Source organism: Haplochromis burtoni, unplaced genomic scaffold (assembly GCF_018398535.1).
Source record: "Haplochromis burtoni strain Fernald_Lab_line unplaced genomic scaffold, NCSU_Asbu1 Contig_38, whole genome shotgun sequence".
Taxonomy (NCBI): Eukaryota; Metazoa; Chordata; class Actinopteri; order Cichliformes; family Cichlidae; genus Haplochromis; species Haplochromis burtoni.
Window position 1 is genome coordinate 3,023,124 of NW_024582399.1, and position 23,328 is coordinate 3,046,451.

The 23,328-nt window shown below is 40.0% G+C and overlaps 2 protein-coding genes across 8 annotated transcripts in view; one reads left to right on the plus strand and one right to left on the minus strand.

Annotated features, from left to right (window-relative positions):
• Positions 1-20,278, plus strand: part of LOC102296553 (tensin) — a 133,297-nt gene extending 113,019 nt beyond the window's left edge. For 4 of the 7 annotated variants that reach the window (XM_005920208.3, XM_014332989.2, XM_005920209.2 and 1 more), the window contains 18 exons: positions 3,020-4,660; positions 5,694-5,774; positions 6,123-6,286; positions 7,630-7,714; positions 10,286-10,360; positions 10,784-10,810; positions 11,064-11,145; positions 12,785-13,341; positions 13,431-13,517; positions 13,604-13,732; positions 13,823-13,918; positions 14,034-14,111; positions 14,327-14,398; positions 15,394-15,468; positions 15,786-15,954; positions 16,230-16,298; positions 16,493-16,522; positions 17,168-20,278. In XM_005920208.3, coding sequence (XP_005920270.1) covers positions 3,020-4,660; positions 5,694-5,774; positions 6,123-6,286; positions 7,630-7,714; positions 10,286-10,360; positions 10,784-10,810; positions 11,064-11,145; positions 12,785-13,341; positions 13,431-13,517; positions 13,604-13,732; positions 13,823-13,918; positions 14,034-14,111; positions 14,327-14,398; positions 15,394-15,468; positions 15,786-15,954; positions 16,230-16,298; positions 16,493-16,522; positions 17,168-17,297 — 3,647 coding nt within the window. In that variant the 3' untranslated portion in view covers positions 17,298-20,278. The remainder of the gene's footprint in view (positions 1-3,019; positions 4,661-5,693; positions 5,775-6,122; positions 6,287-7,629; positions 7,715-10,285; positions 10,361-10,783; positions 10,811-11,063; positions 11,146-12,784; positions 13,342-13,430; positions 13,518-13,603; positions 13,733-13,822; positions 13,919-14,033; positions 14,112-14,326; positions 14,399-15,393; positions 15,469-15,785; positions 15,955-16,229; positions 16,299-16,492; positions 16,523-17,167) is intronic. The other 3 variants (XM_014332991.2, XM_014332990.2, XM_014332992.2) reach the window with 3 other exon arrangements.
• Positions 20,279-21,912: 1,634 nt separating this feature from the next.
• On the minus strand, positions 21,913-22,876 carry LOC121814331 (L-selectin-like). The gene has a single exon (XM_042219775.1). The coding sequence runs from the start codon at positions 22,831-22,833 to the stop codon at positions 22,093-22,095; it is 741 nt and encodes a 246-aa protein (XP_042075709.1). The 5' UTR covers positions 22,834-22,876; the 3' UTR covers positions 21,913-22,092.
• Between the last annotated feature and the right edge of the window lie 452 nt (positions 22,877-23,328).

Below are 23,328 nucleotides of genomic sequence, written 5' to 3' on the forward strand. Positions count from 1 at the left end.
ATTCTTTGGTTCTGTTCTCTTCAATGTGACATCTAAACAAGTTAAAAACAAAAAATACCAAAAATAAAAATACCCCAAACCATCTATAAAAAGATCAAATTCACTACAGAAACAATCACCCTGTGAGTCAGAGACTGGTTTCACTTTTGTAATTTTATCCCACTGGCTCATTTAACATCTGTTAGTTGGCGAGACCAAATTAGGTATTTGTGGGTCTGTTAGATTTTTGATCCACTGGAAGCTGATACTACACTGTTACCCAGATGCTGCTGCTCTGTGCGTTTTTAGTTTGTCCTATCTGAGCCATAACATGGCAAATGGCAGTGTTTGTTCCGATGATTTACAATCACTATGGGGTTAAATTGCAGCTGGAAAAGTGCCATCGTGGCTTAGTCAAGTCTAAAAGAGCATGTTTTATCAACCAGAACAAAGGCATTTTCTATTCTGTTAAAGGTCAGAAGGAGGAAAAGACCGAGAGCTCAGCTGGTGGAAAATATGCACAACCGATCTCTGAAAAGTCTTATGGTTCTAATATAATTAATAGAGTTTATGGGATTCTTTTAAACAATAGAACCTCCCACTTATTAAGGATTTAAAGTTTAGGATGTGGGGGAGTGAGTGAGATGAACAGTAAAGGGATCCCCCTAATGGCATTACCAGGCAGACAGATGGTGCAGGAGTTGTAGTTTTTTTTTTCCAGGCACATGGGTGGAGGTAGAGGTGGTGACATTGGTGGAGTTCCTCCCCCACTGCCGGGAACGCTCAGTGATCATCCCAGAGTGCCAACTCACCCCTTGCGGGTGTTTCAGTGGTACAGCCCCACCTCGCTCCAGAAGAGCACATGTCGGGTGACATGAATCAGAGAGGACAGGGGGAGTGAGAGAAGAAGCTCAGAGGCAGAAGGTTTAGTCACTGAGAGACTTCGGAAGGACTTCCGAATTGTAGATTGAAACGGAATCACTGTTTTGAAAAGGAAATATTTAATCTTTCCTGATTTTTTTACTTAATCATCACAGAAAAAAAAATTGGAAGTTTGATCTACAGGTAAGGATGTTTACATGAGTTTGATTTAAAATATAAATACGGGTTTTAGAACTTGAAGAAACTTAATATAAGAAACATGAATATTTAAAGTGTATATATTGCTGGCAAGAACAAAAAGATTCATTATTTTGGCTTAAATCTTTATGCGTAAGGCTTTGGAGTAATTCCGCAAGTCCAAACAAAATGTAACTGTAAACCTGGAATTATGCTTTCATAATGTGCCAACACTAAAAGCAACCACAGGGACAAACTGTGATTATGGCTTCGTCCCCTGTCCTCTCATTCTTGTTGCTACTGTGGCCGTGAGCTGTTGTTGACATGGGTTTGGAAATAGCTGAGGTCTGAGTGATTCACCATCTGTCCCCAGGGGTCGCTCAATTTGGAACACCCTACATATGAGCCATGCTCATATGTATATGTTGTGTATCACTTTGCATATGCACACTAGATACTGAAAGCCACTGCTGTCGCATGACTTTCCTTCTTGTAAATATGTTGGTAGTACCACAGAATGATTTGTTGCTGGTGTAAAACTATATTTTTAAATAGCTTATCTTAACTTTTTAAAATACAGTTTAAAATACAATTAGACTGTGTATTTATTATATGGATAAAATATTGGAGCATATGGCATAAGACCTATCCTTTGGTGTTCATGTAAGAGGTGAACGGGAAGAAAACCTCCAAGTGATATCTCTGTAGTAGCCAGGGGGTGCTTGAAAAGATTAGTTCGGTTAATGTGAAAGTAAACTTGTGTTTGCAAATAGTATGGCTAAACAGTCGAAATTGTCAGCCGAATATAACAATAGCTAGCTAAAAATCTCAATTTAATAATTCAATCGTCTTAGCGGAGTGTTACGCTCAGTAAGTATCGATGTACCTATGGATGCAACTTCCCTGTTGGCAACACATTTTTGGAAGACTACAAGCACAACAACCAGCTGATCTGAGCAGAGTCAGGCCGAGCATAGACAAGTAATACACAATAAAGCAGGTTTATTTTTAAACTGTATTGTTGTATTATATTGCTTGGTGTGTGTTATGGAAATCTGTATCTGTTTTGTATATCTGATAGGAAAAAATATCACCTGATTTTTAAATCACAAAATATAGGTATTGGTAAAGCTCTAGCTATCAGTTAATTAAAGTTTGTTTATTACGAAGAAATTATGATGCATTTTAGCTAACAGTGTAAAGTTTGAGCTGAATAGTTGAAACTGTTTTAACACCCAACCAGACCAACCACAGCCAGACCAAAGGAATTTAGTTTACTTGTTTGGTTCAGATGAAATATTACCATGTCTGATTTGCTATAAATGATAAACACCACAAAATAAATGATAATAATATGTCCACCCATACATGGTTTGCACATTCTTGTAAAGCGTTAGGTGGCTACTTTTATTCATAGCATTGCACAATATGTACGCAATTACTCTGGTTTTGTTTTGCAAGCATGATTCAGCAGCAAGAAATCAACCTAAAGACGACAGCTCCTCTCATAGTCCAACTCTGGGGTTTCAAACTGGCATGATTCCTTTTCCCTTTGGCTGACACAGACCAGTTGTTTCGGTGTGTTGTGCAGAACCCACCCATGTTAACGTCAGACCATGTGGGCCTGCACTGACGCAACGTGACAGGGGCTTTAAGATCTGAAAATTGGCTATTAATAGAGCTGCAGGGGTTGTGTTGCTGGTGGCTGGGCAGCATGCTGCAGCTGAGAATCAAACGAGTTGAGTGCAGAGGGGGGTCACTATGTTTGTGGTGTCAGGGATCCTGTCCCATACAAAAAAAATGATTTGATGATTGGGGCCCATTAACCTTAACGTAAACAGTTTTTTCCTGAACACAAAATTATTTAAATGAAAGTATTTTTTTAATTGTGTTAATTCCATTTCATGAACTTTAGAGTTGAGAGCTGTTTCATAATTTTAGTATGTTGTTTACTATATTGTGTACTCTTTCTCTCTTTCAGATGTTGTTCATACCCAGGGCCCACTTGATGGAAGTCTTTATGCCCAAATCCGGAAAAAAGACTCCCTGGAGGGAGTTGTCACAGTCAATGGCCTCCCAGTCCGTGAAAACCCCTTGACTAACGAGAACCCATTGCAGCACACCAACCATCCCCTGCAAACTACTGACCACACCCTTCCTGTGGCAGGCCACACTTCCCTCCCTGCTGTCGACCATACCCTGTCTGTGAGCAGTGACTCAGGCAATTCTACCGCATCGATCAAGACTGATCGCACAGATGAGCAAAGCCAGTCTGTGCAGAGTGCTGTGAGCCACAACAATCCAACAGCAACTCACCCACCACTCAGTCCGCAAGAAAAAAGAGAGCTCGACCAACTTCTGAGTGGCCTTGAGGCACCAACTAAGCGGCAAGCCTACCTGCCTACATCTACCTGTCCAGGAGGAGGAGTACGACACTTAGTTCCTGCACAGGTGCATGTCAACGGGAGCCACACCAGGTTAGTGGGCGCTTCTTCAACAGAGGAGCGTGAGACAGATATTCTCGACGACGAGCTGCCTAATAGTCAAGAGGGCAACAGTGTGGACAGTTTGGGCACCATCTCATCCCTTGAGGGCCAAGCAACACCAGCTGACTTGTACTACCAATCACAGACTCCTGTCAGTGGCCAGAACGACGAGCCATACCTTGATAGAAGCGAGATGCCGGTGCATGGAGTACGAACTCCTACAGCGATGCAAGAGAGATCCGTGGACTCACCATCGCCACAGGGGGGTTACAACAATTATCAAAATGGAGGAGGGATGTATCGTTCACAGTCCTTTGGGAACCCACCTGCCAGCAGCCCTGAGACCACCCCAAAACTTATGCCCAGGGCCCCTGAGAGGAGCACCAGTAGCCGGGATGCTGTACAACGAGGTCTCAGTGCCTGGCATCAGCATAGCCTACCAGACGATCCATTTGGTCCTCCTCTTCAGTCAACTCATAGCTTGCCCCACTTTCCCACCTCAGCTTCACAGCGTGACATTGAGCAGTCAATCGAGGCACTAAATATGCTGATGCTTGACCTAGACCCAATCAACTCTCACATGTCTAAGTCCCACAGTGCGCCCCCTGGTGAGAACAGCCTCAATTCATCCCAGGTGCCATTCTCCCAGACCCTGGCCAGGCCATCATACCAAGCAGACTCTGCTATCCATGGCTACAACAGCTCTGGATCAATTGGCGATGGCATTCATCAGCCCCATCGCTCATCTGGGAGAGTCAGCCAGAGCCCAGTTATGGAGTCTCCAGTGCATTCTCCCCAGAGGCCCAATGCTGGCTACCAACACCAAAATATCACCCCAACACACACTCCTGAGCCCTACCTCCATACTCGCCATGCACCCCTTCATTACACCACTGATTCTAATTTCAATCAGCAGACCCCAGTGAAGCCCATGAACTCCCACCCAAGCAGTGGCACATCACACTCCCCAGAACTGCAGGGCTCGTCTCCGTATCCAGGCTATAGTGCCTCATCTTCACCCCTTCCCACTGTAACTCCACAGCCCAAGGACACATCTTCTTCATCGTTGCCCAGAGAACAAGATGCAGAGGAGGAGACGCTAAACTTGGAAGGCCTGGTAGCACACCGTATTGCAGGTAAGGCTTCAAGATATTGTCTGGAGTTAGTGTATGAATAAGGAAGGGACAGAGTGAGTGGTACTGGACTTGTAACTGTTGCAGGATATTATGCTGCTCTTTGTTTTTTTGTGCATAAATTAATTCATTTACAGTTGATTATCTATTATGTCTATTATGGATTAGCTTCAAAGTTTCCAAGTTTTTTAAGGTTTAAAAAAGAATATGTGAAATAGTTTTTTGCTATTCTTGTTTTCAAGGAAAAGATTGCACAAACACACATATGTCGTGTTGTTGGACTGATGGTGGCATGTTGTAGCCCCTAAAGGGGACTCAAAGAGCAGGTTAATACAGTCATTAGCAATGCTCTGTTTTGGAGGTTCAGGGAACATTATGGATGATTTGCATGAAACTAATGAGCAAATAAATAAGCATAAAGATGTAAAGCAGATTTGTAGCATATGATATAGCCTAAAACACTTTTGATATTCTGAAAATGATATTCAACAAAACTTATATATCCAAAATGGCTAACACAATTTACGCATTATCTTGAAGTCTCTGTAATCTTAAGAACCAAGTAGAATGCAAGCGGTGCAGTTTCTATAACCGATCCATTACAGGGTGTTGTATTAGAGGAATAAGCCTTACTCATAAAGTTAGCTTCTCTGACTCAGAGAGCTGTGCAGAGCTGCTGAGAGTGGAAATGAGGTGAGAGTAAGAATAGCCAGGCATTCAGAGATCCCAGCTTCTATGCAATGTCGGCATGCACGAATTTCTTTGAAATGATTTGAAAGCTCTAAAGTGCCTCCCAGTGGAACAAAAATGTAAGTTCCTTTTTTAGCTAGGGGCTTGCGTGTCATCTCATTTGGAGAATACTTTTATTTATCCATTTCTGCTCTGACTTTTCTTTTCCTTTTCCATTCAACCCATCTCTTCACTGTATGGAAACCCTACCCTCCACTGCTTCTTCCTCTGCACTCACTCTCCTCCTCCTCCTCTACCTTCACCTGCTGCCTCCCTTCCACCACTTGACATCCCTCCCCGGAAACAGAGTACAACGCTCGTATTCGGGGCATCAGTGAAAGCATGACACCACAACAATCTGACCGCCATCGCTCCTATTCCTTCTCTGGTTTGTCCACTTTACCCCACCTTTAAATTCTGTCTTTGTTTCATTTTATTTGTCTTGCATTTCTAGAAACTTTCTCTGCTTCCTCATCATTTTCCCAATTATTTGTCCTTTCCCACTGCTTTCTTATTACTTGCAGCCACGTTTTTAAACATTGAGAATCTTTCTCACTGGCTCTGCCTCTCTTAAAGAGGGAATGATGCTGCCCTTTTATATTGATAGGATGCTTTCTCTTTAGCTGATACATCTTTGAACAAATATCCCAGGACTACACAAGCAACATAAAAAGATGTTAAAAAAAGACATAATGAATTGATGATTCCTCATACTCAAATATTTTGGGGGATACAGGAGTTCGTTCCAGAGGGATGACCCCAGAAGTGACACAGGAGACGGGCAGGCGTCGGACCACGAGTGAGGGACAGTACCAGAGCGGCCATGATAGTACGTCAGCAGTGGATTCACCAGACTTTTCCAACAATCTTGCTCTCAACCCAGGAGGAAGACCCAGAGAGGTACAGCTCTTGATTTTATGGTTAAGCCACGAGCACATGATTTTGTCACTAATTTTGTCCCCACTGAAAATCATGATAAATCCTAGAGGCTGACTATTGTAGGATTTTCAAGACCAATACCAGCATTAGCTGATTTAAAAATCTGAAACTCTAATATGTAAATGCATATTCTTTTAGACAAGGAAAATAAACCCTTTACTTGATATTTGTTATGTGGTTATGTGGAGGGTTATTCATTTACCCTCTGCCTGACTCTGCACTGGTCAGCAGGCTGTGCACTGCCCAAAGGGAAGTTGCAGAGTGCCCTCTGGTGGACAACTTATCCAATGTCAACACATGTTACATACAGTAGTTGACAGATGTCTCTGCTCTCTCTCCTATTTGCTTTTTAAATTCTATTGTGCCATTAGAAATGTTGCTTCTGATAGTTCCTCAAGTAGCTATTATTAGCCGATAAGTTCATATTTGCACTGAAGTAGTTTCATTTTATGCACGAAGGGGCTATAGCGACATATAGCGACATGTTTTTAATTGGGGTGGTGCAGGAGGAAGCAAACAGTCATACTTCATGCCCAGCTTTGGGCCTATCCTGGTATTATGGAAGAGAGTCCTAAACAATTTCCCCTTCAGCATGAGGTGAGCTACAGTAAAACATCGAGCTCTCGACTGTTTATTGTTCATAAAAGTTCTGACTTCAGACCTACCCCAACCAAGCAACAAACTAGCAGTGACTGCTGATTTGGATTTTAACTTTCTGTTCTGTTTCTCTTATCCACGGAAAAATGTGCTTGAACTTCAAACTCTGCTTGCTCTGAGTGAGACAGAGAAACTTACGCATGCTTTTATATCAAGCAGAGCTGACTGATGTGGTGTTCTGCTATCTCATCAACGCAAAACGTTTGTAAAGTACCCACAGCTGACTGCGAACGCTGCAGAGGAGGAATAACACAGTACACTGATGTTCCTGCACTTTCCATATTTTAATTTCTTTTACTTGTTTTTAAATATCTTTGTGGTCTTGCTCTGTTTTATGTGTCCCATATGCTCACGGTGTGGGAACTTGTACAACCCCTCAGGCATGTCTGCTAGTCAATCTAAAGTTCTGGGCAAAAACCATTAAAGAGAGGCAGGTTTTAGCTTTCATGTCTTTTTGGTTGATCCATTCTAGTTTGATTTTTCTCTTTTTTTTAAATTATTTTTAGCTTATTAATTACTCTGTCATGATATTGTGTCTTGACTCTAATCAAGTCAAGCTGCGTTGATTTTTCTGTAGACTAATTATACTTTTCTTTTATACTTCCTGACATAACTCCATATCTGTGTGCCTTGATCATCTCTTTCAGGGTCCAATGCACAGCTACCGAGAGACGTTTCAGGACAATGAAACAGACAGGTTGGCCAACAGTTCCACCTTTGGAGGTGGTGGAGGTGAGAATTTATTCCATATTCCATATTCTCCATCCCCTAGTCATAGCTACAACACACATAGGCTCACTCTGTCTAAGACATTAGATAGAAATTGTTGGTCTGAATCTAAATTACATTTGTTTCTTTATTAAAAAATGCACAAGAAAGGCTGCTGAAAAACACTGAATTGTGAACAGAGGCTGAAGTTTAAATTAAGTAATTTTGTTTTCATTATATATAAATGAAACAAATACACAGCAAAGAACAAACTCCAAATAAAATAGAAGAAAAAAAAGATAAACAACCAAACTACAGTAAATAAAGGCTTTAAATGATTTTGCAATGGAAACAGCTCAGTAGCAAATAAAACTCAGTCTCTTCTCACAGTCATGAGCCCTCCAACTACTCAGACGCCCTCCTGTCTTCTGTAAGGCTGCACACTTCATCTTAGCCTGCGGACACAATGGTTTTCCCCCTTCATCCCAGGCTTCGTAGTCCATCTCCTGCCCATCCACCCAGATCCAGTCCTTAGATAAGAAGCGCAAACCAATCCAGACATGTTTAGTGGTGTGATATTTATTCAGCTCTTTCTGAATGAGCAGCATCTCGGTCTCAGATGCCACACTGGCCAGGTCATCATGGTGCTCCCTGCAGTACTCCAGAGCTTCCTCCCAAGTCTTTTCCTCTTCCACCACTACTGTGCTGTAGCAGAAGACAGGGTTGATATGGTCTGCATGTGCATCACGCCATTTTTTGTTATCAAAAAGTCCATAGTCTTCATTGGGTCGTTTTTCAGGTTGATCCTGTATCCAGCAAAGCTCAGTCACCTGTCCACCTCCTGACCACAGCCACTTGTTTTTGTCTGAGAGATTCCTCAGCAGTCCAAACCAGATGTAGTCATTGAGATTGTGAGAGAGCTCCTGAAGCTTGAGGTTATCCTGTTCATTACTGATCGGGGCCAAGTCTGTGTATTTCTGCTGACAGTAACTTAAAGCTTTATCCCAAGGCATTTTCTCCTCAATGTAAACATACTGTACTTGCTAGAAGTTCCAGAAAAGCTCAGGAGGAGCAGGGTCCAGACGAAGACCTGATCCATCATTGTTTTGTTTCAAAGAGTGTTGCGAGCTGTGAATACCCAAAGTGTCAAAGCTATGAGATATTTGACAGAAATGATTTGCATAGGCGGGCTCTGTCATTCGCTCAACCCATCAGTATTGTCGAGGGAGAAGAGAGAACAAAGTTTCAAGGAAAGAAACAGACTATAAAAGTCTTTCTTAAACACTCATTATTATGTCTGTTCTGTGCACTCCTCGTCCAACATTGCTCATACAGAAAAGAAATAGTAAAAACATATGATTTACTCATGAAAGTGGCCACTTTCTCATTACTTTCATATATTTTTTTAGTAAGTATCCAAAACATACAAGTTTCATTATATAATTTTTCAAGGGATCTTATATGTGTTTTCACTCTTGTATGCTTTTCATACAAGTTTCATACAAGACAGATACAAGCTTTATAAGATGTATATATATCCTTTCCATATGGGTGGTCTTCTAGGAATGTAATTTTGGTCTCCATATTTTTAATTAAATTCAACAGCTATTTGATTTCTTTAAATTTCTGTCATCAATGCACTTCAAATATATCAAAGAAAGACACAGACATGAAGCCTGAGGCTATTGGGAAAGAGCAACTAATAGGGGTTGTGTGACTTCACAGCCAACAAACGAATCAAAAGAAGGATTTTCCATGTTGTTAGTGATTTCTTTCAAATGCAAATGTAGAGGTCAAGAGAAGAAACTCAGTGAGGGCTGAAAGAAACAATCTTTATTACTTCTGCTTTTTATCTTTCTATCTTTCCATCCTTTTGCTTTTTGTCATTTTATTCTTTGGCCATGTTGGTGCAATTAAATATAAAGTAATGTGGACTTAGGTGTATTTTATAATCTTTGAAAAACTCTCCAGGTTTGGGATAACATAGGATATATTTAAGCTATTAACATTAAATTATAATCCTTTCAACAACACTGAAAAAGAGATCTGTCCTTTTCACTGCCTCCATCAAACCAGGTGTGTTTTTATAGTCAAAACAATCAAACTTACAAGTCATCTCACCAACCACTGCCCCCAAAATATATGTACTCAATTCAGTTATAGCACTGACCTCCGTGTTCAGACAGTCTGTGTGATACTGATATTTGGGAACCCCAGAGTCCTCTCTCCTGTCATTAGTCCTGAACTCACAAGTGTTCTAATAAGAAGGTGTTCTTTTGCACAAACATTCATATTTGCCCACCTTTACCCTTTACCATGCAATTACCATGTAATTAGGCTGCGGGCCAAAATTGGCCCGCGGGCCACAGTTTGACACCTATGAGCCTTCAAGTGTTACATATTCATACATGTAAATCCACCATCTGATGAATTTCCATGTTGCATCATACTTTTGCAAAAGGGAAAACCTCTGTGCTTTCATTCCTTGTATTAGTCAGGGTACATTATTACGTATTCTCATATGTCATCACTAATGAGAAAGTTTTGCAAATACAAAATATTTAAGAATCTTTTGAATCTCTTTCTTTCTCGTAGCTCGCTCTCCTCCAGATTTGAGCAAGACTCCTGTGTCACCGCTGGGATTGAAGCCTCATCAGCAGGGTGCAGCAGGTCAGTTTACCGGCATCAAATATATTTGTCTTCATTTAGAACTGACAGTATATATACTACAGATGATGTGTACAAAATGATATTCAGTTCATGGTACAACATTCAGGTTTTCAGTATTTGCATCCAAAGAATTTGAATCTCCCAAATCATAATTAGATTTGACTAAAAGCACTTTAGCCATCGAGTGATAATTATACAGAAGCGTACAGTGCACAGAATCCCTGCACTATGTCATACTGTAGCTGACTGAGTAGAAGGTTGCTTTAATACTTTGCTGCCCTCTAGTGTGTAGAATTGTTCCTGCAAATGCTTCGACGCTAACAGTTCTTGCTCTGAGCTCAAGTGCATCTCTCTTCTCTCCTCCTTTTCCACACACCCTCTCTCTTCTGTTGGTGTCTGCTTCTTTTTTCTTCTTGTGGTCAGACTTTCATTCTAATACTGGAGAACAAGGTAAGCTTACTTTTTGTGGCACCACCAAACCCATATTTGATATTTCTGTGCTCGACTATACATGGATTTGTCTTTGTTTTATGATGATTGATGTTTGATTAATTTCCTGTTTCTGTCAGTTTCGCCTTTTCCAAGCTTCTGATGCCTGTTAACTGATTTGTCTTGTTTCGTTCAGGGCATCCAACTGTTGCGTGATGCACCAAAAACCGATCTGACCGTACACATGTATGTGTATGTCTGTTTTAACACGCAGATAATCGAGGTTTTGGCGACTCCAGGGTACAACCTTTGAATGCTCCTCTCTCCTCCAGCAGTCCCATCCACAGCACTGATGGGTGAGTCGTCTGTCACTTATTTTTCTTGGATAAAAATTTTAGCCTGTACATGTTTTTTATACATATTAAGCAAATGTTACTTTTCTTTTTTTTATACTCATATCCAGGATGTCATTTACGGAGTATGATGCTGAAAGTTTCTGAAGAACCCTTGTGATTGAGGTTAAAATAAAGTGATTTCGCAACTGGAGCGTGAAAAGCCCAAATTTTAAATTAAAAAAAAAGTTTCCGGTTCTAATACATTGACACATATGGGGACATACTGCTGTGAAAGTACTTCATTTCATTCATATAGATAGCTTGGAGACCCAAATTAGATATTCAGGTTAACTGAGCAAGCACTTGGCGACAGTGGGGAGGAAGAACTCCCTTTTAAAAGGAAGAGAGCTTTGACAGAACCACGCTCAGGGAGGGGCCAGACAAGTTATAGAGTGTGTGAGGACACAGAGGAAAGAAATGAGAGCATAGAGACATGAGGACAAAACAGAAAAGATAGAAAAGAGAAGAAAACATTTAATAACATGCTGTAGATGCATATAAACACACTGTGTTTGAAGAGAGGTGAGTGAAAAAGAAGTGCTTAGTGCATCATGGGGAGTCCTAACATCTGCTTCTAAAAACCACAAGTAAACCAGCAGTCTGAGTGCTGTGTTAGCATAATAACATAACGAAAAGTATTTAAGACATGACAGAGCCTAAATATTCAAGACTTTGCTTGTAAGGATTTACACTGAGAAATTCCACATCACTTCCTGTGTACAATGTCTTTCATTAGAGAACAATCACTAGTCACATTTCATGTGGCCTGTATATGATGTATCGCAGCATTATCCCAGCAGTGATAGAAATAAAACCAGTACCTCAAACTGAATTTCTGTTATTACTGCACCCACCTGCAGTACCATCACAGCTCACTAGGGGGCTCCAGCTCACACTTTGGGAATCACTGGACTAAAGCAATGGTGTCATCATTCAGTATGATGCTGTAGAGAAGTGAAAGTGATGCTGAGAATAGATTAGCAGCCAAACATCCAGGAAAGCAAGCATATAAGTGATTACAGATCTTTCTCGTTGAACTTACAGATTAGCATCATCATTGCATTGGCGAGCAGTTGAACAAAAGTTCAATAGCCTTATTAATTTTGTATCAAAGACTGAGCACAGATGAAGTCACTCTGTTTTCTATCTATATTTAATCCACATAAACAGCTAAATAGAGTCAAAACTGCAGATTCAATTCAAAATGGCAATCAGATTATAATAAATAACTATCCACACAGATACAGACAAAAATGAATGCATATTCAATGCCACTATTTAACAAAAACCCAAACCCCACCTCCAAAACTGATACAATATGTTCATGTTTAGGATCCTTTCAGAGGGCGACGAACCAACCAAAAGACCTAATAATGCTTTTAAAATAATAATAATAACATTATACAGTGAGGTAATTTTCATTGAGGTTACTTAGATATGAGCTGCCGATATCATCCACAAGATGTATTTTACGAACTGGAATAAGTGCTGAAATGTCAACATCAAGTCAGCTTGAGCATCCTTATCACATTTAATGTTCGGTGTAAGGATCAGGTACAAAAATACAATAATATACCTTTTCTCACTTTTATGATTGTAGAAGAAGAACTAGTTCTTCAGATGCCGTCCCACACAGCCCCGCCTCTATTCACCCCCACAGACCTGCTTCCCCAGACGGATCTCAGGTCAACATTATGGGCGTCCACACAGTCCCCGGCAGCCCTAACACCCTCCACCGCACAGTGGCCACCAACACTCCTCCGAGCCCTGCACTGCAGAGACGCCTGGGTCAAGCCAGCCCCTTGCTGGGCAGGCACCCACCTCCATCTGGTGTTCCTTCAAGTCCTCTGATTGGCCGAAACCCTAAAACAGCAGCTGCCGGTGTGCCACCTAGCCCTCTGATGGGGCGCCGCACGGCAACGAGTGGACACAGTACGCCTGATGAGCTGGGCGCTGCCTCTCGCCAAGGGGGCATCCATCAGCCTGCCACGCCTGCTTTCCCAGTCTCCCCACAGCTGCCAGAAAAGCGACACATGTCCAGTGGAGATGCAGACAGAATGGAGAACAAGAACCTGATGCCAATACCGATCAGTGTTAGCAGCACGCCTAACCTGTCTGGGACACACACTCTCCCAGACGTCTCCAAGTCTATATACGGTAAAAGGGAACTTTTTTTTTTTAATACCTTTCATGAACCTCATGGGCTAAATATCACTGATTTTCTTCACCTAATTTCATTCAAACAGACGGTTATCCTGACATCAAGATGAATGTCAAGTTTGTCCAGGACACCTCCAAGTACTGGTACAAGCCAGATATCTCCAGAGAGCAAGGTGAGAGTCAGGAACTTCAACCAACTTCAGCTGCTCATCCTCTCATCATTGCTTTTCTTTTTATTCTCCTCATCTTCTTCTTTTAGCCATCAGTTTGCTGAAGGACAGGGAGCCTGGGGCTTTCGTCATAAGGGACAGCCACTCTTTCAGAGGGGCCTATGGTCTGGCCATGAAGGTGGCCTGCCCACCACCAACTGTCCAGCAGAACAAAAAAGGTAAAGGCTTCCCGCACTCTGCTCTTGGCTTGCTTGTGAAAGATCTGCCTTCTCCAACAGCTGGATCAGCTGAGTATGTCTTTCTTTTAGTTGGTGACATGACTAACGAGCTAGTGCGGCACTTCCTGATTGAGACGAACCCCAAAGGTGTCCGCCTGAAGGGCTGTCCCAATGAACCCTATTTTGGTGAGTTTCTGCTGGTGTTTTTTTTCTGTTTGCAACATTAAAATCACAGGTTGAAATTTAATTTAATATCAGACTGATCCAGTCTGACAGAGAGACCATTGCTTTCTGTTTGTAGGCTGTCTTTCTGCTTTGGTGTACCAACACTCAATGACCCCACTGGCTTTGCCATGCAAACTGATGATCCCCACCAAAGGTAACTCTTGTTTTTTTAATTCTACTTTCTTAGTTTCTTTAACATTTTATGGAACGGGAATCCACTCAGACTTTTAGTACAAACCAAATTATTGATAAGTACTTCCATGTTTTTGATAAAAATGTCAATTTTATTTTACACTTTACAATTTATTTGCGGCAAGTAATTGTATTCAGATGCAAAAATATAACATCTACTCTATTCGGTCTCTCCAGACCCAAATGAAGAGGCACTAGAACTCACCACACCAACTGATCCAGTTGTTGAACTTCTTAAGCAGGGAGCGGGTAAGTGTCACTGAAGTCTACCAGAAGAAAAAAGGGATAAATTATAATTCTACAAAAACTAACTCTTTGTGAAAAGTAGAGATGCACCAATTGCAATTTTCTTGGCCTGTTCCAATTTCCAATTTTTTAGTTCTTTTTTTTAAGTGTGATGTGCCAATACCAATTTTTTTGAATTCTGGTTTCTTTCTTAAAACTAAAAATGACAACAAAATCACATTTTCTTCAATGCAATATTCTAAATTATATAGCAATAATAGAAATTTTTAAACTTCCAAAATTTCCCCCCAAAACTACAGTAAGTTACCGGGTATTGTCTCACAGAAGTAACTGAAAATAACCTACTGGAAAGAGATGCAGATAATTAAAATGACTTCCTGTATATCTAGTTTTACCTGACATATTTCAGCTTACCAAATAAAACCAGTTGCAAGAGATTCATACAACAAAACAGTTATATTTTCCGATATGTTTATAGATTCAACAGCCAACATGAAATCAACACCTTTTCCTTTTCATATCTGTCATAAAAAAATTTTCATAACTGCTTTTATTCCGCGGGCATACTGAGGTTCATACTGAGGCTGCTAGCATATGGCTTGCGCCGGACTCTGGATAGCTTTAGTTTTAGCCACTTTGCTTTTGTTTGCTTCCCTAAAATATCCATATTCAACTGGATGATGGTGATTTTATGTGGGATTAGATTTGTTGCTACAAATGTTTTAGTGCCGGTTCCCATGTGGCTTACTTTAAAATTTGTCACTTTACTCACAATGAGGAGTTTAACATCCAGCATTTGGATGTCAGCGTGTGCTGTTCTTTTGCAGATATGTTGCGCATGCATGACAAACACCAGCTTATAATCAGATATATGTGAAACTGTTTGGCCAGTCACCAGTTGTGGCACAGACTAATGGAATCAGGCCTGTTCTGGTCCCTGAATGGACAATTTGTGCATTTCAAGAAAAAGAAAAAACCTTTTTTTTTTTTTTTTTTAGAAACATCAGATCACTTGCTTACACAACCTTGTCATCCTTACTTTACAGTCCAGAAGGTTCCTGAGGAAGCCCATGGTAAATACTGGTTTGCACTGCTCTGCTTCATCATGGAATTTTACTGAATATGAGTGTGCTCTTTCCCAGAGGGTTTCAGTCACTGTTAACAAATTTTACAACTAAATAAAACTCGGAAAAAACTTGAAATTCATGCATGTTATGTAAAAATATGCATTGCATGATAACTTGTGTCATAACATTATTCACTGTATGCATTTTTAATTATCCTCACTACAGCTTCCATCACTTTAAGACAAACTGCATGCACACTGTTTTTTGTTTTTTTTGTAGGATCTTCTCTTATGTAGCAGTGTTTTTCCATTGTTTACCTCTAGCGTGCAATGTTCTCTACATCAACTCTGTGGACATGGAATCGCTCACTGGGCCTCAGGCAATTGCCAAGGCAATTAGTCAGACGCTGTCAACCAACCCTCTGCCCGCTGCCACCACCGTCCACTTTAAAGTGTCCACACAGGGCATCACACTCACCGACAGTCAGAGAAAGTGAGTAAGCACGTTCAGGAGTAACTCTAATATTAACAATGGTCTTAATAATGGTCTGTTATATCTGTTATATATATTAGTATGATAGTCCCTAACAAAAAGAAACGTTTACTGCAAAAGTAATTTTGCACCCTCTAGTGGTAGCCAGTAAACCAGTAATCACATGACAGCATGTTTCAGCAAACACCAAGAGATACCCTGTGCAATGTTTCACATCCAAGCATGGTCTTTTAATGTAATGTTATTTTATATTCATTCATTCATTTTTACTGCAGGCTTTTCTTTAGAAGACACTATCCAATAAACACGGTAACCTACTGTGACATTGATCCCCAGGACAGAAAGTAAGACTTTCCTTTAATGTACTGAATATATATATATTATATATATATATATAATATATATATATATATATATATATATATATATATATATATACTATATATATATATATATATATATGATTAGTGTAATTACTTAATTCAAAATTATCTTTTTTATTGTATTTTGTATTTGATTTTTTTTTTTTTTTCTCTAGATGGGGCAAAGAAGGAGGCGGCTCAGTGAGGTAAGTTTGCATGCTTTAAAGATAAATGTGTATAAAGAGTTATCTGTGTACTGAACGTCATAAACAACTGAATTCATTTCACTAACCACTTAAAAAAATATTGTTTGGTTTCCTTTTCCAGATGTCCAATAGCTACAGTATTTAACCTTATCTGGCAAAAAGGTTGAGACACATCAAACTTTAAATTTAACAGAAATTTTTAACACAAACTCAACATATCCAAGGGTGAAACTGAGAAATTTGATTGTTTAGTGAAAAATAGATGACATCATTGGTTTAATGCAATCAAAATGTCTCAGAAAAGCCTCGGCTCTTCTTTTAACACACCTAGCAAGCATTTAGCAACTGAGGATATCAACTGCCAAAGTTTCAAAAGCAAAATGTTTTTTTGATGCTTGCCCCAGCATGAATTTGAAGTTGTTCAAGGTCACCTTAATTATATTTGGACCTGTTGATAGATACTGTCACTGAAGCACACTGGAATATTTTTGTTATGAAAGGCATTCATGTTTGTTTGTTTGTGTTTAACTTTGGCACAGTACTTTTGTAACAAGTAGACTGTCAAACTGCTTGCTGACTAATGACTTGTTATAACAGAGTCATTTGCCTTTGTTTAAGTATAATATATGTTTTTCTTGCTTTCAGGCTTTTTGGATTTGTGGCAAGGAAACAAGGAAGCACAACAGACAATGTCAGCCACCTGTTTGCTGAGCTGGACCCAGATCAGCCCGCCTCCGCCATCGTCGGCTTCGTCTCTAAAATGATGAAGCGATGAAACCCTTAACGTTCAAATGGCAGTGGCTGTTTTGCAATCTTCCCTCATTGTTGGTGTCCTCTTTGCCAGGGCTGGATGGAGTCCTTTCCTTCTGTTTTATGTTGGGTTTTTGTTTTCCTTCTCTGTTTTTTCCTCTCTGCCTTGCTGGTTTGTTTTGATCTAATTGAAGTAGTCTCTGTTTGAAGGCTTTGGTGTGGATCGAAACTGGAGCTAGAGGATGTGTGATGCGGAGCTATGCATGTGACAAACATGGAAGCCATTGGAGGGAGAAGATTTATCGACAGGGTAACCTGTGCTTGGAGAACTTAGCTAAAGACTAAAAGAAAAATGCAAAGTCTAGTCAGGGAACATAAAAGGAAGTGGATGTTTCAGGGTTTTCTGTTGTTCTTGTCGATTGATTTACCAAAGGTAGCTGCAATACAAGTGCGAGAATGATGTAGCTGTTAAGCCATTATTATTTCCTCCTTTTAAAAGATGAAACATTGAAAAAAAAGAAATCTGTTTTCTTGAACTCATCTTCAGGAGTAAAAAAAAAATGTTGGCCTTGATGGCTTTTAGCAAAACTGTCTGAAGACATTATGCATGTTAGCTTGATCTTTAAGCTTGACTCTTCTACCTTCCACAAAAGTCATTGTGAAATCCTTAGAGTGGCCAGTTCCAGGTCTGTTATGTGTCGGAAAGGGCTCTGCAGTGAAACGACTGATCTAAACTGCACATAACAGACCAGACTTAACAAAAAAAAGAAAAGGGGAGGGAAAAAAAGGACAATAAAACAATGCCACGCTAAGGTCACCGAACTTTGTGTCAGTGCAGCCACTTTTGCATCACCTCAGCATCCAGTCCGAGCCTGATTTCTCTCTCTAAAAACACAAAAAAACCTTGCTTCTTGGATTATCCACCTGATATCGGCAAGCTCGCAATTGCATGCCAGACAGAGGGATTGTTTTATCTAGAAGGTGGAGCTGCTGATTCAGGCCAAGACTCTTTCCTCCCAGAGTCACACAGACTTTGTCATCACCAACTGCTTGCAGTAGTGGACCTGTTGATAGACGCTGCCACTGAAACACACTGGAAATCACCAGGGACTGGCCCAATGACCTGGACCTATGCACTGTTCTTTATGCATGTTGTTGTCCCAAAATGCACCCCCCCCCCCATAGTGACATCCAACATCACTGAAATCATTCTATGCCATGTGCTTAAAACTAAAAACCTTTAGACGAGTACACTGACGTCGTATGACTTGTCAAAGACTGCATGAAATAGAAACTTTTTTTGTACTCTTCTCAGAGTCCTACGAAACAAACAAAAAAAGGAAGTAGAACAACCCACTGTTGAAGTAGTCACATGATGGTGAGATGCTATGTTTTTACCTTTGTTTTCATTTAGTTTTCAGTCCATTTGGGCCAGGGTTACCTTTCGCTGTATCAAGGACAGTTTTATGTTCCACGGTGTTGTCAAAATTTACATCTGGATACCATTTAGTGTTAAAAACAAAGAAAAAAAAAACACATGAGAAGTTTCCACACTGTGCGCAATGCCTGCTTGTTGAACACACGCTCAACCATTCACAATAAGCTAAGGAAAAAAAAATTGATATTGATATAAATGTACATAGATACTACTTTGAAAGGTGACATAGCGAAAAAAAGTATTTATTTTTGTTGCTTTGGTCCCTCATGATTACTCATATATACATATATTGTACAGTCTAGATAAAGAAGATTACCTAATAGGGTGAGAAAAAAAAAGATATATACTTATTTTGGCTAATGATTTCAAAGTCTGGCGATTTTGAAATGCGTTTGAATATATGGTGTACATTACTTTGTACATGTATATGTTTGTTTTCACCTTGTCATGTATTACTCTTTTTTTCTGCCTGTTTTTTTTTTTCTTCTTCTTCCCAAACGAGGTGGGGCGCAAAGGAGACAGGTCTGAAATGTGTAGACAGAAATATCTGAGTGTGCTTCCTTACATTTGGAAGGCAAACATATCGAAGCTGTTACATTTAAATGTGTGAGAAAAAAAGGAGGAGGCCAACCTCGAATGCAATATGAAAACAGCTTTTATGCATCCGTGACAGTTACAGTTATAATTTTGCCAAAGATTCATACGTCTATGCTAACTTGCTGCATGCTGCTTCTCAGTTTCCATTTGTTTTGTGTTTCATTAATTTTTCAGTCTAGCTCAACTTGAGTAGCCAGGTTATTATGGGATGTTCGATATTAAATAATTGCAAGACGGCAAGACATTGAGAGGTCTTGCAATGACAAAAGTATTTTGGGGGTGGGCAGGCGTTTGTTGTCTCCAAAATGTATTTGCTTAAGATTGAAAAGTCCCACTGTGCCCATCTCAAAGAAGAACAATGAAGTTCTGTTCAATTACCAAAACATTAAATTTCAAATAGACGTCAGTGCTGGAGGTAGATAAAGTCAGACATGTCTCATCGTGATGCTAAAGCTCTGCACTTGCAGCCTTGTCAGACCTCCAAAGGTGTCCCCCCCCTTTTGAGAGTCATTGATTTATTTATTCTTATTTATTCTTTCATTTCCTTACAAATTTCCATGTTTCATTGTCACAGCTTTGCAGTTTTTACAGCGTTAATGATTTTAGGAATGTACGGTGGCGCTTTATTGAAAGCAAAGAGGTACAGTGCACTTAAATCAATGTCATTTGAAAAGAAAAACTAAAGAACTAAATGTTGAAATACAATTTAAAAAAATCTAAACTATATTGTACCTGTTGGCTTTGAGTCAAGAGTTACCTTGTTGTTTCATTGAAATAAAAAAAAAAAAAGATTCTGTGACCCCTTGTACAGATGAGACTTGTATGTTGTATGAATGTTCTACTATGGATGTGCAAAAGGGTCTCAGATTTTGTTTACGCTTATCATTTACATTATGCTGTCATGGCTTACCTGTTCCTGAGGAAAAAAATGAAATAAAAACATTAAAGCAATACAGATACATTACGTTAAAGGCATGTGGGTGTTTGTTTTTTTTACTGCGCTTTTTTAATACATGGGTTCAGACACTGACTTCTTAGTCTGACCCTCACCCAGAACCAGTTTGATTAGAGAGACCCTGGCATGGAAAAATTACCTGGAGGGATCATCTGGGCTGATTTGACATTCATGAAGGCCAAGCTTGGAGCCTCATTTGATATTGCTTAGTGGGAATGTATCTTAAATGCATGGGGCCTTAACAAACCGTATGGGTCTGTTCTCCTGTGGACGCACCAGTCACCATAGCGGTCTGGTACTTTCTGAATTTGGCGGTAGTCAAAGGCAATTCAATCTGTACCTGTTTAAACTGGATTTAGGGACACAGGACTGTCAGGTGAGGGGGTTCACAGGAGTGAGTTTATTTTTAGCCCCCTGCACATAGAGTTTGTCCATAGTGGGCGAGATAATGTTTTTCCTGCACCTTACGAACTGAGTGCCATCACAGATTATGCACCTTTTTTGGAGTCTCTGGTGAGGTGCTGAAAAGCTCCCCAACTGGGGAATCCACGGTCCTAGTGAAGCAAGCCGACATATGGGTGTGTGATTGATTTTGTAATTGTATTATGAGACCTGAGGCCACGTCATGGACACTTGGGTCAAGAGAGGCTGGTGGTGTGGTGGATCAGGTGATGAAGGAAGATGCCAGACTAGAATGCCCAAACATTTAATCAGTGGTCCCCTGAATCCTCAGAGACCCTGATCTAATCTCTGTTACTGGTTATACGTATATATTGTTGGTGCTTGTCGTGGTGGCAACCCTCAAACTAAATTGTAGACACCAGAAGTGACGCAGCTGTCAGGCTGAAGGATGAGTCCAATCAAACTTGGTTGTCTTGTGGGAGTCAGGTGTGGATGAGATATGTCCCTTAAAGGCCCTGGATATTGTGAAGTGTCTTGGTTGACAAGCTTCTGTGGAAGTCAGGGACAGTGACCTTGGATTAGCAAACTGGGGAGATGAGCCGTCTATTTTTTGTTTAAAATATGAACACATGAATGAGGGTTTACCAACACCAGCTTTGGAATCGGTGTCACCACAGACTCCTTCCTTCAGCATGTGTAGGAAACTGCATTGTGAACAAAACTTGGAGTATAATCCAATTAAAATGTTTTAATTTACTTTTTAAACATGTTTACTATTAATTTAACAAAGCTGAAACTGCACCACTCTAACAAGATAGAAATGAAAGAAATACATGTACATATATGTAAATATACATTTACACAAACAAATACACACACAAAAAGCTTAAGATAACCCAATCAAAACTAGATCAGTAGCAAATAAAATGGAGTCTCTGGAGAAATAAGTTGAATTTAAGGTAAAGCTGTTAACATTTTATTGTTATTGTTTGAGAATTGACACAGAATGGTAAAACACAACCAAACTATGGTGACCACAATAAATAAGTGGTTATTGAAATTAATTATAGAAAGTTTAGTGCTACTGAACTACTGGTGTGACATACTGGAGTCTGAATATTTATTATTTTTGTCTTTTAATATTTAAATGTGTTTAAGAAAGTACAGAAAAGGTGAAATTATGAACAAAATCTGGAAAATATTTCATATTATTTTTGTTTTTGTTTTTCATGCTTTTCTCAATGAAACAAAAATCATAATAGATAGTGTTTGTAAAATAATGAAATGCTGAGTTTGTCACACAATAGAAATGAGACAATTACACATCAATTAGGGAAAATGCAAAGACAGAGATGAGAAAAATAACCAAAATGTATTAAACACAGCAAATAAATTGTGATTTAAATGTATTTTATGAAATAAAGTAGCTCAGTAGCAAATAAATTGTAGTTTCTCCTCACAATTATGAGCCTCCCAAACACCCTTAGTCCCTCGTGTCACCTGTAAGGCACCACACTTCATCTTAGTACTCGGGCACAGTGGCTTTTCCCCTTGACTCCAGGCCTCGTAATCCATCATCTGCCTGTCTACCCACAGCCAGTCCTCAGATAAGAAGCGCAAGCCAATCCAGACGACTTCTTTTGTGTTATGTTTGCTCAACTCTTTCTGGATGAGCAGCATCTCGGTCTCAGATGCCACACTGGCCAGGTCCTCGTGGTGCTTCCTGCAGTACTCCAGAGCTTCCTCCCAAGTCTTTTCCTGCTTCACCACTATTGCTCTGTAGCAGAAAAAGGGTCTTGTGTTACCTGGATACGCATCATGCCACCTGCCGTTTTTGTTTATAAAACCACTGTTTTCATTATTTCGGTTGTCAGGTTGATCTGTATTCCAGAAAATCCAGGTCAACGCTCCACCTCCTGACCACAGCCATTTGTCTTTGTCTGAGTGGTTCCTTTCCAGTCCAAACCAGACACCGTCATTGACACTGGGAAAGAGCTCCATCAGTTTTTCATTATCCTGTTTATTACTAACCGGGGCCAAGTCTGTGTAGTTCTGCCGACAATAACTCAAACTTTCACCCCGAGTCTTTTCCTCGTTCACGCAAACATACTTGCAAAAACTTGTAGATAAGCTCAGCAGGAGCAGGATCCAGAAGAAGACCTGATCCATTGATGTGTCGTTTCAAGCAGTCTTGAAAAGAAAAGGAAATCCAACGAGATCTGAAAATCCTTGCTTAAGGTCAGAGTTTTCTTTCAGGAAATATTTGAATAGGCCAAATATTTGCATATTTTGATTTGTCAGCAGGTATTTGTGGGAGGTTCAGTATGGGCAGAAATATGATCCACTCGACACTGACACTTATATTTCAATATGAAATGATCAGTTTCAATAAATGAATTTAAATTTTGAATTTGATGTTTCACTTTTCATTCAGTCAAACTGAACAATTACAATTACTGAATGCAGTTTCTCTTAGACTAGTATTAAAAACTAAAATCTTGCTACAAATTCTACATTCACATGGCAAACCAGGCTACACACTATCTTAAGCTACGTTCACACTTGTGGACTTGTTTTCCAGTCCATCTCCTCTAAGTTTACGCCCAGTGCTGGGTACATTCAGGAGCAGCTGATCAGCTGACCTGAGAGAGCAGGTGTATAAAG

Excerpts from the sequence above, each read along its gene's own strand:
- LOC121814331 (XM_042219775.1), bottom strand. The coding sequence starts at position 22,833 with ATGGATCAGGTCTTCTTCTGGATCCTGCTCCTGCTGAGCTTATCTACA.